General features: G+C 39.8%; 1 protein-coding gene across 2 annotated transcripts in view; it reads left to right on the top strand.

Moving 5' to 3' along the window:
- The window catches only part of cdc42 (cell division cycle 42), a 34,984-nt gene extending 17,358 nt beyond the window's left edge, over positions 1-17,626 (top strand). The window contains exons 2-6 of one of the 2 annotated variants that reach the window (XM_067970621.1): positions 843-1,003; positions 4,996-5,068; positions 8,365-8,474; positions 9,628-9,825; positions 15,070-17,626. In XM_067970621.1, the coding sequence (XP_067826722.1) occupies positions 899-1,003; positions 4,996-5,068; positions 8,365-8,474; positions 9,628-9,825; positions 15,070-15,162 (579 nt within the window). In that variant the 5' untranslated portion in view covers positions 843-898 and the 3' untranslated portion in view covers positions 15,163-17,626. Of the gene's footprint in view, positions 1-842; positions 1,004-4,995; positions 5,069-8,364; positions 8,475-9,627; positions 9,826-13,088; positions 13,411-15,069 lie in introns of those variants that run through there. The other variant, XM_067970622.1, reaches the window with a different exon arrangement.
- The last annotated feature ends 1,317 nt before the right edge of the window (positions 17,627-18,943 follow it).

The raw sequence follows: 18,943 nt of genomic DNA, 5'->3' as shown, positions 1-18,943 counted from the left end.
ATGCCAGCTATTGTCTGAACCCTCTTATTGCCCTGTTAAACAATGCTACAAAGATCCAAATGGTTGTGGATACTTTGTTCCCTTCCAAGTAATAATGGTTTGTACCTGTTTCTGGACTGGAGATTTTTCTTTAATACTGAGTTTTACATTATGTAAAGCAGGTTTGATGCATAGTTCTAATTTGACTTGATATCTAGATTCTTAATGGATAGCATGTTCGACTCTGCAGGTATTGACTCCCTGAAACAATAACGTGGGTTGCTGATCGCAGAATTTCTTTTTTTAAAAGAAGGGAATTGAGGCAACAGGAGTTGTACCAGAACAGCACCAGCAAAGGTGCCAGCAGGTTGCCTCTTCAAAGAGGAATGGTTTAAGGTGATAAAGATGTAGAGCAGACCAGTGCTAATTTTAATGCATTTTCAACTTTTAACCTTGAATTCATATTCCTAATTTTAAAATATGCAAAGCATTATTTATATCCTGGGAGGAGCCTGCCTGCTGTTTAATTTGTAGTAAATTCTCCCAGCTGCAACAATCCACTCCTCCTCCTCTCTCCCTCCCTCCCTTCCCCCCCACCCCCCACACACTACACTTATACTACTGGTTTGCTAATGTAATTTGGGGACAGGAACCTACCACCCTACCTGTGTTGACCACCTTGTCACTGCAGTCCCATATTGGCTGACTCTCAATGCCCTCTGGGCAATAAATACTGGCTTGCCATTATTTGTCCCAAGAACAAATTTTTTTTAAAAACTGTTAGAATGTAAACAGATGGGTCAGTAAGATGACTTGTGCCAAACTGGGTCTCTGCCATTTCTAATCTAGCTTTCTTTTTTCAGATACTGTAATACATTGGATACACATTGTGAAGGTGGAGACTAAGTGACGTACAACTATGCAGACTATAAAATGTGTTGTAGTTGGTGATGGTGCTGTTGGTAAAACATGTCTGTTAATCTCCTATACAACAAACAAATTTCCATCAGAGTACGTTCCCACGGTAAGTGAACAGTCTGTTTTGGTGTTCTTAAAGTGTGAGCACTTGTGGCTAATATGGTATGTACAATGGTGTTGCAATGTGCTTTATAACATCAACATAAATCAGTACAAATTTAATTCCAGCTGCTAATCTGATAAATATACAACAGAGGCAGGATGTGTGGATTTGTAGCTGCAACCCTCATGGTACCAACCTCCAGTGGCATTTTCTTGCATTTGTTTCAGGAAAATGACCTCCTGGGTTGAGGGGTAGAAGCTGGCCTTAGTGCTGCTGTGTAATGCAGGGATCCAGAATGCAAACACTGGGATGTTCCTCACATTTTCTCTAAAACTGGTTTCCTGTATTTGCCCATTCATAAATGTTTTCTCCATTCCATTAGTACTGGGCCCCATTATGCTAGTGAGGGAGAATATTATCCATCTCCAGTTACACTTACATTCCTATAATATTTTGTGGGAGGTGCTGAGGTCTAGTGTTGGCAAAGTTGCCCTGGGAACATGTTGGCTGGGGATTGGATGTGATGTAGGGAGACTGGCAGATGTTTTGGCTACTTGGTAATTTTAGATGTTCTTGACTGTAATATCTTGTCCTATACTCTTTGCTACATTCTTTGGAATAATTATTTAATCTCAGCAGAATGCTAAACTAGTACAACTGTACATCAAATTCTAATGGATCAATTGTACCTTTTTTATGGTTCTAACATTTTGCATAGAGAAAAATAAGATTGGATTCAATCAAGGATCAGGCTTATTGGTTAAATGTACTTGAGTTACAGTAACAAAAGCAAGTTAGTCATGTAGTTGAGTTTAAACTTGGGTATCCCATTGCTCTGGTTCACTAGAGCATGAGATTTGATACCTTTTTTATATAGCTTCCCTGCCCTCCAACAGCCCAGTACATGATGCATATTTTCATTTGTGTTGGATCTTCTCAAGTTCAGTGTTCCATGTTACTGTATATTGCAGCATTCAACAGCCCTCTTCACTTAAATCCAGATGTCTTGCTCTGAGCAGGTATTAGGTTCACTCCTAATGTTATCAAGCCTTACTGGAAGATATTTGCTTTGTTTTCAATTTTCTTTACATTTTAGCAACCAAAATCTTGGGTAGAAACTTTTTTGTGGAACCTGTTCCCATGCTTGGGCAAGCAATTTTTGGTTGAACACATAATCACCAGTAATTTGGCATGTCAAACTAGTAAGTCTTTTTAAAGAATAAAATGGAAACTGTAAAGTTGATTCGTGAGTTTCTTAAAGAATTGGCAGTGTCATTTGAATTTGTTTACTTATTTGTAAATAAAGTTGCATCTGTTATGTCAATGGTATGTTTAGTCAGACACTCTTGCTAATACAAACTTTCTTTCATTGCACATTGTACCACATCCTTAACAATGTTTTTCTCAAGGTGTCCACTACACCCAGATCTCGTGTGGTTATATTTTAACCAGCTTGCTTTTACTAAGTCTCCCACTGTGATCACTGGGTCTCCTGCCCTTTGGAACATAGGAATATAGGAACAGGAGTAGGCCATTCAGCCCTTCAAGCCTGCTCTGCCATTTGATAAGATCATGGCTGATCTGTGATCTAACTCCATATACCTGCCTTTGGCCCATATCCCTTAATACCTTTGGTTGCCAAAAAGCTATCTATCTCATTTAAATTTAGCAATTGAGCTAGCATCAATTGCTGTTTGCGGAAGAGAGTTCCAAACTTCTACCACCCTTTGTGTGTAGAAATGTTTTCTAATCTCACTCCTGAAAGGTCTGGCTCTAATTTTTAGACTGTGCCCCCTACTCCTAGAATCCCCAACCAGTGGAAATAGTTTCCCTCTATCCACCCTATCCGTTCCCCTTAATATCTTATAAACTTCGATCAGATCACTCCTTAACCTTTGAAATGCTGGAGAATACAACCCCAATTTGTGTAATCTCTCCTTGTAACTTAACCCTTGAAGTCCAGGTATCATTCTAGTAAACCTACACTGCACTCCCTCCAAGGCCAGTATGTCCTTCCGAAGGTGCGGTGCCCAGAACTGCTCACAGTACTCTAGGTGCGGTCTAACCAGGGTTTTGTATAGCTGCAGCATAACTTCTGCCCCCTTGTACTCCAGTCCTCTAGATATAAAGGCCAGCATTCCATTAGCCTTATTGATTATTTCCTGCACCTGTTCATGATACTTCAATGATCTATGTACCTGAACCCTTTGGACGTCCACTGTTTTTAACTTTTTACCATTTAGAAAGTGCCCTGTTCTATCCTTGATCCAAAGTGAATGACCTCACATTTGTCTATGTTGAATTCCATTTGCCACAGTTTTGACCATTCACCTAATCTATCAATATCCCTTTAATTTTATGTTTTCATCTACACTGCTTACAATGCCACCAATCTGTCATTGGCAAACTTAGATATGAGACTTTCTATGTCGTCTTCTGTTAATTTGTCACTCAACAATTTTTGATTTTGTTTTTAAAACTGGTCTCAATATTCCACCATTGACCTGTGTAAATTTGAGGTGACCTATATCTTCCATGATGAAAGGTTGGTAGTCGTACATTGTTTGCATTGGTGAAAGGTTCAATTGCCAGGGCACTAGTAAAATTAAAGCTGGGTATAAAATGCCAACTTAAACAATTACAGCAAGAGGAAGCTAGATAAGCACATAAGGGAGAAAGGATTAGATGAAGTAGGGTGGGCGGATGCTTGTGTGGAGCATAAACAGTTGGACCAAATGGCCTGTTTCTGTGCTGTTAATTATGGATAAATAGGTTTGAGAACTCAATGTGCTTTGAGTAGGTGAAAGTGATTTTTTTTGGAACTAGTTGATCTCCTGTGGCATTGCACATGGTCAACACCAAGCCCAGTATTCAGCTATACCAGGTTAAAGAATGGGCACAGTAATTGGATGTGGGGGAGGGATTGGGGAGCAAAGGCAGGGAAAGTACCTCGGGGGGGGGGGGGGTGGGGGGGGAGGTGTCTAAACTTAATTTCAAACTTGGTTGAGTTTATACAGGTTTTAAATTGGTTTCTCACACTACATTTCCCTTAACAAAACTGAATTCTGTAGAATTTTTGTACTGTTGAAACAAACAACTGATCAGCAAGTGCATGGAATGGAAAATGTGTTTTGAGCACAGGAGGTAAATGTGGTAGTGGGGTCAAATTACTTCATTAGGGGGATGGGCTACATCTCCTAAATTGTGGGTGGTTATCAATGTAATCTGTTACATGGGCCTGGGATTGAAGCTTGCTACAATATTGGCAAGCTTTGTGGCTGATAACTAGGAAGCAGAGTTCAGATCACTTCAGTGCACACAGCTTTCATTTATGTTCCTATTGAGTTTATTTATAAGGCACACTGCTGCAATATTGTCCATGGTTAGGTGTGCAATTGATGTGAATAGCCAGGCTGGATATGCAGATTGTTCTGGCATGTAATCTGTGCTTATTGCAATAAGCATAGTGTGCCACCAACATGCATAACAAACTGTAGAATGTTGCAACCCACTTTAGTTCTAACAATGTGCTCTGTCACTTTTTCCTGTTGCTTAAACTCTTGGCACGTTGAGTTGTGACTAGTTACCTGAGTTATTGGAATAGTAAGAACAACAAATAAGTGACTAACTCTCTCAAATTCCCCTCATGAGTATACTTGATCAGAGTAGTTTCTGCCATAGTATTCCTCTTAATTTTAGTTCTGAACTGATTTGCTTTCAATGCATTGTTTCATTATTTGGAAAGTGCTACTTGCAAATGAAGGAATCTCATTACTGTTGAAGGGCATTGACTTCTATCTTCTGGGGCAGGATGGAGACAGTCTGATGTTCTGAATCTGGTTTTGATGCAGCCTCTAGTCATTTGCCAATTAGTGACTTGAGCTAAATGTTTCAAAGCTGTTCTTCTGACTATGCACACTAATTTGTGGAGGGGTTTGGAATTGCAAAGGTCTCAATGTTGCAAATAACTTGCTGATCTTTATACTGTTTTGCAGGTATTTGATAACTATGCTGTAACAGTTATGATTGGAGGTGAACCATATACCTTAGGACTGTTTGACACTGCAGGTAAGAGGGGCTGCTTAAAACGAACTTGAAGGATAGTCAGGTTTAGTATAATTTAGTGCTTGCCTGTTGTCTCTAGTTTAGATGTCTGAGCAGAAAAATAGTGGTAGCCTTAGTCACTAAGATTGAAAGTGCCAGACTGTTATACTATGGGTTAACGGTCTGGATATGTATTAAGTGGGAGAACAGGTACATGTAATTATGGCTTATATGGTGTATGGCTTATGAGTTGCACATGTTTAGTCCTAGAGTACTGTTGACTAATTGGACTTTATTGTGCCCTTATGTACAAAAGAAACTTACTGTAAACCTTGACTACTGCAGTGGGCCAGAATTTGCTGTGGCAGGATATCAAACAGCATCTCCTGTTGGGTAGACTCTTTCCCCTCCTCCTCCCTCTCCCTCCCCCCCCCCCCCCCCCCCCCCCCCCCAGCACTTCAGCTCAAAAAATCTTTGCCCACGAAGTTGCTGAATGTGCAAGCTAAGTGCAGTGAGGAAATCAGCATCAGGGTCCTGAGTGAACAGGACAAGTAACAAGGTATCTCCTTAATCATTTGAAGGATTGTGAAACTCAGTGCAGGGATTGAGAAGGAAGTGTAAATAGTGGGTGAATTCAATATCAAATCAGGTACATAGAGAAATAGAGGGAAAGATTGGAATAATAAAGACAAAGGAAATGTTTTTAAAAAATTAATTTGATATTTTAAAAATCAACAAATAAAACCTGAAGGAATGAGTCTCCACACTTGTAATAGTTAATTTTGTCAGGTTGATTGGCAGTAATTAACACTTGCCATTAAAGGGTACTTAGACCAGAATAGACAAGACTTTACTTTCTGTGGTGATTGATACCAACCTATCATGCAAATACAGCAACTTCATGCCATTCAGTCCATTTCAGTGGTGATGCTGTTTTCACAAAGCTACCAGCAGAGTGGCACAACTTGGACAACTTTTGGATATTTGCATTTAACTGCCCCTTGCCTGAAGTTGCTGTACCATTTATTCATAAATAACTAGCACCAATAGCCTCACTCTTGACAGCAAAATCTGGCCCATTGTAATTGGATGGGGCTTTGTAGCCTCAAGGCTTAATGCTATTGCATGGATTCTCCATTGGAGGCTTTTTAGCAGGAGCAGAATGAGTTGCCAAAAAATATATCTCAGATTCTATACTTGGCTAGATTTGCACAGCTAGAGCCTATGATTGGGTAGATATACTAGTGATGGGGTAGGTATAGTTATACTATTGCATGAATTTTTAAAATTAAATTGGGTAATCCAAAAGTTTTAGTATGCTGCATTATTAATGGCACTTGTAATTTTTATATAATGCAGCCAAATCTGTGGCTTTTCTTGTCCTGCATTTTAGGAATGATGAAAGGTCTTTCTAAGCAGGATTTTCTCCCCATGGTTGTAGTTTTGGGAAGTACCAGTAAAACTTCAAGACTTCTTGCATGTCTTGTTAATTGCTGACTAAATTTGTTAAGCACTGGGGCTGAAAGCTATAGTTAGTTGATGTGAAACCTCATTCTTGGTTTCAAATTGGCCCTTTTTTGTATCCCATTGAAAGGTGGAGGAAGCAATGTAACTTCTCAAACTAGTTATCAATGTATTTGGGGCGACCCTGGGAATTGAGTTCCGTCCCTGTCAATGTGCAAATCTGTGCATCAACTGCATATGAACTCCTAGGAGCTACATTTCTCTCCTGAGAGGGCATACTGCTAGTGAGGCTTTATTTTCAAGTGGATATTAGTGCTGGGGAAGGAAATCTTTCTATTTCAGTCACCAGGTCAAGTACAGGATGCAGAGCAAAGTTCCCTCTACTGCACCTCCAGCCCCAACTGCAAGGACACTATTGCTGCACCAGCTTGAGCTGACATTTTCCCATTTCCATCACCAATCATCTTCATCAGTTAGTACTAAACCAGGGGTAGTTTTGTGCTGTGGGCTCATGTTTACTAGGAGCTGGATTGAGGCTGCTTGCTCATTTTTATAGGTGTTAGGGTGAAGGCATATTGCCATTAGGCTGGATTGATCCCAGAGATGAAAGGCCATTTTTGTACCACCAGTATCTAGTCACCTAATTAATCCTACTTTAGACTTTTCCATAACTTGGAGCATTCTACTTCAAATATTATCTATTGTCAATCAGATTTTTACCAACTGTTGCCAGACCACAAATAGCACAGCTCCACTGACTTGGTACTAAAGCAGTGTAGCTGTATGCTTGGACTGAGTAGTCAATTTTGTGCAAGAAAAATGATCAAGTCTAGAAAATGCAATGCTACTAGTAAAGCAGATCTTTAATCAAGCAATTCTAGTGTCAGACTAATAACCAATGAGTCCTATTTTACCTCTTGTAAATTGCCATCCCACTCCCTATTGTCTTGGCAGTTTCTGTTCCAGCCTGTGAGGTTGAAATTCAGTTATAGCATGCATATGCATCAAGGGTTATTTAGGCATTGAGCATATTGATATATTTCTTTCAAATGTAAAGCAAGGAACTGCTAGTATTAAAACTAAGTCAAATTTGGGGCTAACCTGGGTGCTATTGAATACTTGGTAGAAGAACCATTTTGGTATATTTGGAAGACTGAGCAGACAGCTCTTTTAAATATATTGTACACAAATGTTGCTAATGCAGTGGCAGCATCTGTTTTTCTAATGTCCTTCCAAGTAGTGAGATGGAGGCTGGCCATTTTTCACATGGTGTCTGGAGGCTACAAGCCCATGGAGGTTATCCTGGCTCAATCTGATTCTATACTTACTAAACATCCAGAGGGATGTTTCCCAATTGAAATGTGGGGAAACCCCCACTACCTAGCCCAGGGCACTGGGGTCAGTTGTGCAGTGTGCAGCTACACTGCTTTGGTATAAAGTCTTGGCTTATGTCACCTAGTTGGATGCAGACTAGGAATCGGTCCTGGGACCTTTTTGGTCTGCATGGATTGGAGTTTGAGCCATACTGGGTAATAACTCTCCTCCTCCTCACCCCCCCCCCCCCCCCCCCCCCAACACAAGTGTACACCAAGATCTCTAACTTGGTGTTTGAGATTAACTTCAGCTTCCAAAATTACTAATTGTTTAAAGGGTGAAAGTTGGTGAAAGCTCAGCTATTTGTGGCCTCATGTAGCTGGTAGATAATATTGGATAGGTGCAGTTTATGGGAATCTGGACAAGAATTTGTAGTCATTGGGGTCTGCAACTTTGGTAGAAAATCCAGTTGTTTTCTTCTCTTGGTAAGCAGTTTGTCACTTGCTGGCAATTTTTGACTTGGAACCTAAATTTGTCTCCAGGTCAGGAAGATTATGACCGATTACGACCACTGAGCTATCCACAGACCGATGTTTTCCTTGTGTGCTTTTCTGTTGTGTCGCCATCTTCATTTGAAAATGTTAAAGAAAAGGTTTGTATTCTTCAGTCCTGACTGAATTTCTACTTGGCACAGTTCCTCACTTGACACTTGCTACAAATTTAATTATTTCAATCTGAAAACTTGGTCATTCTACATTAGTTGCCTGTTGATCTGCATTTTCCCTAATAGAGAAGAGAGGTCTCTGTCACTGGCCTGCCACTAGGAGACATGAAGGGGCTTGTGTGCACTTTTTCTCTGCTGCACCTCCCTCAACAGTACTTACAGGGAAGTGGGTGTTGGCAAGGCCTAGTTGTCCTGAGATCGTTGGGCTGCCACCTTGAACTGCTGCAGTATTCTTTGTAATGGTTTGCTAGTCCATGTCAGGGCAGTTAAGAGTCAGTCATGTTTGTGTAGGACTGGAGTCACATGGGCCAGACTGGGTAAGGAGGATGGGTTTTCTTCCCTGAAGGAAATTAGTGAACCAATTGGGTTTTTGACAGCTTCATGGTCACTTTTACTGATGCCAGCTTTTTATTTCCAGATTTTGTTTTTAAAAAAAAAACTAATTCAAATTCATAAACTGCTGTGGTGGGATTTAAATTTATATTCTGTAGGTTTAGTCCAGGCCTCTGGATTACTAGTCCAATAACAACCAGTACACTACCCAAGTGTCTGTAGAACAGTGGTACTCTAGCTTTAAATCTGCAGAGTTGCTATTCCATGAGCTTCTGGGCCTTTAATTGTAGCCTGTCCAGCTGTGGCATATTGACTGACTGATGGGATTCCATGGTAGTCCCTCCTTGCTGTCTGATGAGAAAGCCAGGGCATGCTATTGCAGGATTGTCTCAGCATCTGTACAGCAAAAAGGCTCTCATGAAACCATAACTGGTCTTAGTTTTTCTTGTGCAGTAAGGCCAGGTAATTTTCACAACAGGTCATGGTGTGATTTTTAAAAAAAAAAATCAGGAGCTTGTATGAAGGATTGCAGGTGCAGGACAGGCCTGTGTACCATCATTTAATGGAACTGTTGCATACAAAGGGTCTTGAGGATTGCTGTAAGACATTAGGATTCTGGTCTTTATAACTACTGTTCCTAAAGTGCTGTTGCTCTAGGTTTTGGTCAAACTGTAGTGAACTAACAGATGTACCATCCAAATAAGGTTGAAAAATGTTCCCATTCATTTCCTTTTCCCTGATCCTCTAGTGGGTACCTGAGATCACTCACCACTGTCCAAAGACTCCATTCCTGCTGGTTGGGACTCAAATTGATTTAAGGGATGACTCCTCAACCATCGAGAAACTTGCCAAGAACAAACAGAAGCCCATCATCCTGGATAATGCTGAAAAACTAGCCAAGGATCTGAAAGCAGTCAAATATGTGGAATGTTCTGCTCTGACACAAGTGAGTGCTCAAACCATCCTTCTACTCTAGTTAAACAAGCTGTGTTTTACTGCAATCAGGTAACATGTTCCAAAGGAGGCTTGGATTTAATGCACATTATGGGTGTGGATCATCAAGGTTTGAGTATTCTTGGATGGCTGATTACCTAAAAAATTAAACTATAATTAAAATCTTAATCTAGATTTGAGACTACAAAGTAAACTTGTCTTTTGAGGGAGCAGAGGGGAAAGAACCTATAAGCAGACTAGTTTTGACAATTCTGACATCCAATTTACCACCTTTGCTGTGCAATATGTCCATAGTCAGTGCTGTTTTGGGTACCAGAATTTCCTTTGCAAGGGGATTTCCTGGGGTGTTAGCAGCAGCAGTAGTTGCATTGCTCTACCATTGTGCTGTCAGTGAGTTAACCTCTGCCTACTTGTGCAGTCCAGCAATGTTTAACTGCTCTCCTGCATGACTCCATCTCCCACTGGTTAAGCTGTATGTAGTTCAAACATTACTTTGCATGTGCAGTTGCTCTAAAATCATGAATAAAAAGCAAAATACTGCAGATGCTGGAAACACAGTAGGCCAGACAGCATCTGAACAGACCAGTTACTTTTCCGATGTTAATCTTTTGCCAACTCGGATGCTGCCTGACCTGTTTCTAGAATTTTTTTGTTTTTAAAATGTTTGATTTGTGCATAAATAAAACTTGTGAATAATTTGACTTGGTATCAGCAGGATATCTAAATGTTCTCAAAGCAAAATGAGTTGGCCTTCTGGTTTGAGACTTCCAGTGAAGTGTCTGAACAAGTTGTCAAATGAGCTAATACTGTGTTGCTGAGCTTCTGTCCTGAGTGACAGTTCAAACTATTAGTCAACTACACAATCTGAAGTTTTTAGTAGTTTGAGAATGCCATGGGACAGTCGCAAGGTGCATCTGGGTGGTGGCCAGGGGGAGCCTGTCAGACCATGAGGGACTGAGCTGCAAAAATGAATCCATGAAAGTGGCAGAGCTCCATATTGTTTATTAGAAAATCAGGCCAGTGCCCATTAATTTTAGTTTCTGATCTGCCAGTTATATGCACAATTTTCAATATGCATGATGGCTACATTATCTTGCAGATTATAAGATGAGCTTAAATGAAGGCCCTTTAGTCTCTCTCTATTTGATCTCATCCATCCAAAATACCAGTTTTGCCGTCTAAATCCTTAATGTTTTACCATGCCCTCTGAACATTGACCTTTCAGTGTGGCTCATTTGGATATTAGTTTGAATATCAATTTTTCACTGAGTAGGTCTATTGGAATTTGTACAGATGGATGAGCTGTCACTTCCTTTCACTTTTTTAAAAAATGAAACATCAAACTTTTAGTGGATAAATGCACTTGGTTGGTATTTAAACTGTACAGTCTAAAATGGCTCTGGTTCAATTTTTCTCTACATTAGCTTGCAGCTAGGGCCAGTAACTGGAACACAATTATCTTGTTCCTGGGTTAACAGGGTGGAGGGAAGGCTAAACAGTGCCTGTGTTTGATTATCCATTAACTCCTGTTGGAAAGTGCACATGTGGATGTTAGGACAGGATTGGGCTTGGTGTTGATTTTGGGGGATGTGGGGAGGAAAGAGAAACGGTTTCCACTGGATGATCTGTTTCGAATATAATTTCATTTTTTATAAAAGTTTTACAGCTGATGGGCTTTCACCTGAATAAATTGAATTTTTCTTAGATATTTGTATTGGAAGAAACATTAAACTTCAGCTTGGCAATTTGGGCAGGGGGTGGTAAGTTACAGACCTCAGTCACCCCCTGCCCCCCCCCCCCATTCTGCTACCATTTATAGGGGGTAGGATTAACTCAGGTGCTGATATCTCTAGCTGTGGACAGTGTGATTTGTTTTTAAAAAAATTGTGCACCTACAAGTATTAAACTTGTTTGGTCATGCACCACCACCTCTGTCCTTTTCCCCGTCTCTTCCTCTTTCCCTCCTTCCCCCCCCCCCCCCCCCCCCCGCCAAAGAAAACTGACTCCTGGGGGCACAGCTCAACTGGTGCTGGTAGTTTTTGGGTCTCTTGCTCATGCCTGATCATGAGATTAGTGTGGGGGCTGCATCAGTCTAATCAACATACATTATCCAAGGGATGATTAGAAATGTTTTTGTAGCTAATTGCTGTTTGACCCCAGCCATTCCGGAAGAAACTAACAAACCTAGAACAAGATTAAGTAGTAACCTGGGAACTTCTGGTTTGTACAGCAACTGGTGCTCTGCCCTCTGCAATCCATTCCATTGCATTTCTCCTGCCTCTGCCCCTGAAATTTGAATGGAAAAATTTGGTCCTGGTTTGGATCACTCTTTTAAAGGCTTTACTTAGCCTGGTTAAAGAACATGTATCACAAGTTCAGTGCTTCAGAAGCAACATTACTTTTTGAAGTTGTCAATTTTTATAGGTTTAGAGCAAAACCTATTTTGGGGCAAATTTGAAGGACAGGTTGGGATTGAACTTTGCAGCAAGAGTCCCAGCAGTTTAAATGTGAAATGTTGACCAGTGTGGAAATTTTAGGTTTTTTAAAACAGTATGAAATTTTGCTGCCATGATTCAACCTGCTTTTCACTGGGGGTAAAAGATGCTGGAAATATAAATCAGGCCTGTCAGCAACTGACAGACTGCTTTAACACTTCAGATGGTGACCCTGTGGTATGATGCAGGGTATCCATCTAAAATGTTAACCTGGCCTTTTTCCTTTCAGATGCTGATGGCCCTCTTTACTAGCACTTGCAGTTTTCTTTACAGTTCCACCTAGGAGTGATGGGCAGGTTGGCATCTCCTTTCTGCATATGTTCAGTTACATCCTTGTGACTTTCTGCCACCACCTCCTGGAGGGGAAGGAGTGCAGATAGGCAAGGCACCAGTGACAATAAGTGGGCTACAAAGTGAATGTGGGGAGGGAGGAATATCGTAAACCCCAAAAATTCAATTTTTTTTTAAGAAAAAGGGCTTGGTCAGTCAGCAGCCAAGTGGTAAGTTGGTTTTTGGTGAGTCTTCATCAGAACCTGATGGTTTTGCCTGAAATGACCTTTTTTAAAGCACTGCTGCTGACTACTTTGTGTATGGTTATGCATGTTGGGTATTTTAAATACCTGGGTGCTGTTAAAACTGTTGTCTTGCTTCTAACCTGAGTCTCTCTCCTAACTTCATGCTGTTTTTCCATTCCTGCCCCTCTTTTCTCTTTCCTTCCTTCCCCCTCTTTCCCCTTCTCCTAAACCACCTTGTCTTGTAGAGAGGTCTGAAGAATGTTTTTGATGAGGCTATCCTAGCTGCCCTCGAGCCACCGGAAACTCAAAGGAAGCGGAAATGCTGTATATTCTAAGTGTCCCTCCTTCTCTTTGTATCCAATCCTATAGAAATGCTGTTCAAATGAGTCCTTTTAAACTGTTCCATTCACTCCTTCATATGGATATGTAAAAGTTGCTGGGTGCCATTTTGGACCTTTCCAAAAGTTTCTACTCCTGTAATTGTGATGTACTCCTAGGTATTGTACAGTTGCACCTTCTGTGGGTGTCTTGCTGTTAATTTGGTTGAAATAAAGTTGATTCAAATGAGTTCTCTGGCTTGCCATATTGGGAGACCTGTATAAATGGAGCTGATGGCATTCTATAGGGATTCTTGATGTTTTGCTTTTTCTATCCTTTGTGTATGTGACAAAGCAGCAAAGGGCATCCTTTATCTTTGTAGCTGTTAACATCAAGTTGGCTAAGTTTATTTCAACTGAATAGTGCCACATGTGATGGTTACATTGCAGTATTGCCCCTGCCTCTACTGTGACTTCTGTGCCTGAGCTGTAACAGCAGATTTTTAGGTACTTCCTTTTTAGTCCGATAGCAATAGTTGTAGCATAAACCTTCCAGTAAATTCTCAAAGCTTTCTTCTTGCTCTTCTCCCCCTCCCCTGTGTTTGGACTGTTGCAGGTAAAATCTCTAGCTTTCTTCACATACCGCCACTTTTGACTTAAGTTGGAAGTAATCTATTGCAAAACAAACTTTCTGATTTAGTAAAGTGCAGTGAGTTTAGTGCTGAAGATTTCAACTGTTGCTCAAATTTGTGTCACTGGCAAAGCAAATGGAGATCCTCCACAGGGAGACAAATCTTTGAGCAACATTGCAACAGAAACTGCACTGTTGTGCTAAATACTCTAATTTAGCTGCAGCTAATTTTTGCTAAATGAGTACCTTTTTGCTGCTGTGTAAATGGAATAAACTTTGGACATAGTGCATAGTACCAGCCTTTTGTATAAATGTTAGTTGAGTGCTTTAATATCTACTTATCCCTTTGTCTTATTGTCTACAAGATTTAAAATGTTGAAAGATGCTACCAGGAGTCCCTACAACTGTCAATACCAGTTTTTAAGTCTATAATTCATGGAACCTGTCTTCATTTGATACAAAGCAGAATTTAGCTATAGATCCTTTTGACAAGAGCCAAGGATGTTAGTGGTAGCTGTCATACATAGTAAGTTTGTAGAGTAATGTGTACAGTAAATATCAGCATGTTATAGTGCCAACATCCCAGATGCAAGCTTTAAAATTGATGTATTTGGTAAATCATATCTACAAGGGGAAATGCAAGTCTCAGTGATTCATTATAGTGCTGCTGTTTAGAAAAAGTAATGGGCTCAAATAAGTAGGTTGTGGTGTTGGGGAGGACTGTCCTGGTAGAGCTTCCTTGTCCAAAGTATAAGATTTAGTAAAAACTTGAGACCATAACCTTCCAAGACTTGTTTTGCACCAGTTAATGCAGCTGTTGTGGATGAAGGTAATAAGACCTTGCCTGCAGGTCTTCCATTAGTACTCAAGGTCTACCAATCTTAATGGGAGGAGTGTAGGGAGAGATGAGGTTAAGGATAACCTAGTGTGCTATGGTTGGAGGTCAGGGGGAGGGCACGGAGGGAAGATGACAGTCAGATTGGGGGGGGGGGGTGGTGGGCAGAGAGAAGAAATTCCTTTACTCCATGGTGAATTTAGCAAAGGCACAAATTTTGATCCTTGTGGGTTTAATCCTATGGAGATGTTCTAAATTTATTAACGATTGACTGGCTCTCATTAGGGTATATCTTAGAATTCTTTTCTGTTGCAACTGCATCTTACTGAGCAAATATTTATCATGTAACAAGATTTGTTGCCCAAATGTTTTTTGGTTTGATTCTTTGTTTTTTATTTTGAACCTGTAACCATGAGAGCCCACCTTTCTCTCCCACTTTCCAGAAAGGACTAAAGAATGTATTTGACGAAGCGATATTGGCAGCCTTGGAGCCACCAGAACCCAAGAAGAAAAGACGCCCTTGTTCACTGTTATGAGCAGTGCCCGCAGGCTGACATATTGAAGCGTTGTTTAAAAAAAATTTAAATCATCCTGCAATAACACCCTGCACACAACCACGAGTGCGATGATGGGAGGAATAGAATAGCCAATGGTAAATTTTCCCCCTTCTAATGTAACATTTAAGTAGACAATGAATTTTTTTGTTCCTGATTATTTTCCACTGGACACTGATCCATAACTAGGTTTTAATCTGCTGTTCTAAAATTCCTTACCACAGGCATGAGACTTGCACAGTAATTGCTTCTGTTTAATGATCAACTAATGGCTTTTTGTAAGAAGTTGCCACACTCCCAAGTGCCACATCCTATAAGCTAGCACCACTGTTCCACCTTCTGTGTTGTCACCAAGCTGAATTAGTCTGATGCCACTCTGCTAAAGAAAAATCACAATTAGGCCTATATGCCTTGTGCGATAGTTGACACTTTTTGGCTAGTTGATCACTTCATATTGCTCCCACCAGTACTTTGTGCTTTTTTTGTAAAATATTCTCTCCTGAGGCAATCAAAGTTTGGAAGGACAAATTCTCACCACTCAGTTCAAGGGTGGGTATAAAAACTGTACTCATCTTGATTTATACATTACTGCAGTCCTAGTGACAGCACTGGAACAGTTTAGACCAAGCTAGGTATTGGATCTGAAGTCAGTGTTGCTATGCAATTTGCTAGATGCTTGAGCCATTAAAAAGCTAGTGATGGACTGTTGTGCTTGGGAGTGATGTGGGAGATACTTGTGCAGAAGTGCAGACTGGATTCCTGTGGGAATAATGTTAAAAATGCTAAGGATCCTTTGTAGAATTCAGTGTTAAATTTTTACCAAATTTTTGATTTCCATTTGAAGAGTGTCATGTTTCATTGTCTTGTAACTTCTTGGTTTAAAACAAAGCTTTATTTCATGTTGAGTTCTTTGTATATGCATTTTCAAAATATTAAACTTGTACCTTAATGGCCTTTATCCTTATTGATGACTTGTATTGAGTGATTGCCAATTTGGGCTCATTTTTCCACTTTCATTATTTGGTTAAACTATACTGTACCAAGACTTGAGCAACTTAAATGGCATTGGCTTTATCCAGCATCTGTTGTGCACACTGGTTATGTGCAGCTGAGATTGCCAGCTAAAACTTGGTCACTTGCAGCTGGCATTTTAGTTGTATATCAAATCAATGCCTGACTACTGGCCATTGGTGCTGGCAGTTCTGATTAAACCACCCAGTCCCTCATTTTGACATGCATGTTTTAAAACTAGAGTCTTAATCTAGAAGCAAATAATCCTCAATCTGAAGATAAAGCATGAATTCAGTCCATTTGCTCCAAATTGAGGCTTCAGGTAGGTCAGCACTCATACCTGATCAGTTCACTAATGCTACATAAAATGGCCCATATTTTTAAAAATGTTTCCCATGCTGAATGAGATTCGGGCAACCATGAAGCATTTTACAAACCTTTTTAACCCATAAGCTATAATAACCAAAACTGCTGGAATAAAATCCATGTGAGTAGAAGTGACTGCACATTGAAACCTTTCAGTCACTTGGCATTTGTTTTACCTGTTTTTGAACTCCAAATACAGAGCTGTACCATTTTAAAATCTGATTTAGAACATTGAGTGCACTTTAGGTGCAGCAATGATCATACAACCTTCAAAATAAAACCAACCTGTAAAACTGTGCTATGTAATATTTACTGCCAGTGGTGACTTCCTGGGAAAAGGGACTTGGTTTAGAGCAGGAAAATAATATTCTGATATGCACTTTGGGTTGCAGAGCTGGGGTCTGAAATCAGACTGCAGCAAACTGCAAGGATGTCAAATGTTGCTGGAAATTGCATTTGAAAAGCTGAAATGGCCTTTAGTAATGCTTCCAAGTTGCCTTGTGACACATTTTCTTGTCCTTGTTAGTGATCTGCAGTTAGTGATCTGCATTTAGTCTATAGGATCTGGTGCACATGGGCTATGGTCTTTAAATCTTAAATACTGCAGTTGCACACCAGGTTTGTCTCATACATTTGTATGTATAAAGACCCACAGTTCACCGAAGAATGACATTCCATGCATACTTTACCACAATGGAAAGATCTCACATTGCATTCACTTGATTAGAATTCTAATGTGATTCACTTGTATGTTTATTCATATGCAAACAACTATATTTTGATCACAAGAAGGACTGCAGCAAATGCCATGGCCACAGAATGTCATCAGGACCTGGAACACTTGCAGAATTGGAAAATATTGAATGACCCCATAATTCACACTTTAACCAACAGTAGTGGAGTTTATGGAACTCTGATCTTGTGTAGCTCTTTAGTAAAATAGTGTGGAGATTCTAGCTGTAAGGTATCTATGAAAAAATTGTCTTGAAGCATAGTGATAATTCTAGTCTTAAATGTAGCATGTAAGTAATGTATTTTTCCTACTCAACATTAAAATGGTACATTTTAATTTTTGCCTGTCTTCATTACTTGTGATTAGTATTTTTGGTATCTTAAATCTACTCCAAACTTGGATTTTAACCAAGTAATCTCCAGGTTTGCAATGAGGCAAGGAAAATTTAATGGATTAAGCTAATGGTTTAACTGTCCAATATTTAAAATGATGTGTCTAATCTTTCAACTTGTAACTTAAGTTGATGCAAATATAATGCAAGTATCAACTGCTAAATAGCTGTTGCCCATCTTGATTTTGCTTGTCCAAATAATGTGAAGTATTTGCTGTTGAGGACTTCCAGTTTGTAATAGATCTGTTTGCAATTTTTTTTCTAGTTACCATACAGAAGCTGGGGTGCTGCTGCCTCGCTTGTCCTAAAGTTTGCATGGTCTTAGAAGCTAGTACTTCATTAGAAGCAGCCTTAATATTCTTAAATGGAATTAGAAAAAATTAAAAACTTTGCTTAAAAGCTGGTATGAAGTAATCTGTTTGCTCATTATACCTTGTGGCTTTTGTAATGTACCCAAGCAGGGTGCTTACAAGGCAACAATCTGGATGATAAATCAAGAAACCTCAATGATGGGCAAGTTGATTTTAAAAATCACTTCTAGTGGTCTTACAGTGGAGAATAGACTCTACAGTCCTGTTAAATTTTCACAGGAAGGCTTTCTTTTCAGGAGGAACGATCAACAAGTTGCATTTATATAGTGCCTTTTGGTGTAGGATCCCATTGCAACTGTTGGGTAACTGATTTTAGTCCCTCCTGATCCCAATGTAAAAATTTCATTGTATATTCCAGTAGTGTTAACTTGCAACTATATGGATTATATTTGAGACATTGCATTAGTTTTTTGAATGCTTGGGCAAGTTGCCACATGACCAGCATTACACTTTTTCTATGCTTTGTGCATCTGGGTGAACACTGCATTTGATTTATTCTTAATTGGATGCATTGCCTCTTAACTGGCACAAGAAACAAAACCTATAGTGAATTGAGGGGTGAAAGTGACCCTGTTGATACTAAAGCAATGATTTAGATTTTTTGCAAAAGGATTTAAATTTCTACATAATTTAAGGGTTTAAAAAAAATGGCCCACATTAGCAGCTGCTTTCTTTTTGAAGCTATGTTGTACACATGCATTCACAAACCTGGTGTCAGTCAGTTGTTAATATGCAATAGACCCACTCGTATTCACTCAATCGAGTGAACCAAGTGTACTCCTGCAGGTAAGCAGCTGCTGGCAAAATATGAAGCTTTTGGGGGTTTAATCACATGGTATTGGGCCAGTTAATGTCCAGAATCACCACACCATAGATACTTTTTCAAACAGT

The sequence above is a fragment of the Heptranchias perlo genome, chromosome 32, assembly GCF_035084215.1.
Source record: "Heptranchias perlo isolate sHepPer1 chromosome 32, sHepPer1.hap1, whole genome shotgun sequence".
Classification (NCBI taxonomy): Eukaryota; Metazoa; Chordata; class Chondrichthyes; order Hexanchiformes; family Hexanchidae; genus Heptranchias; species Heptranchias perlo.
This window is presented reverse-complemented; position numbering and strand designations above follow the sequence as displayed.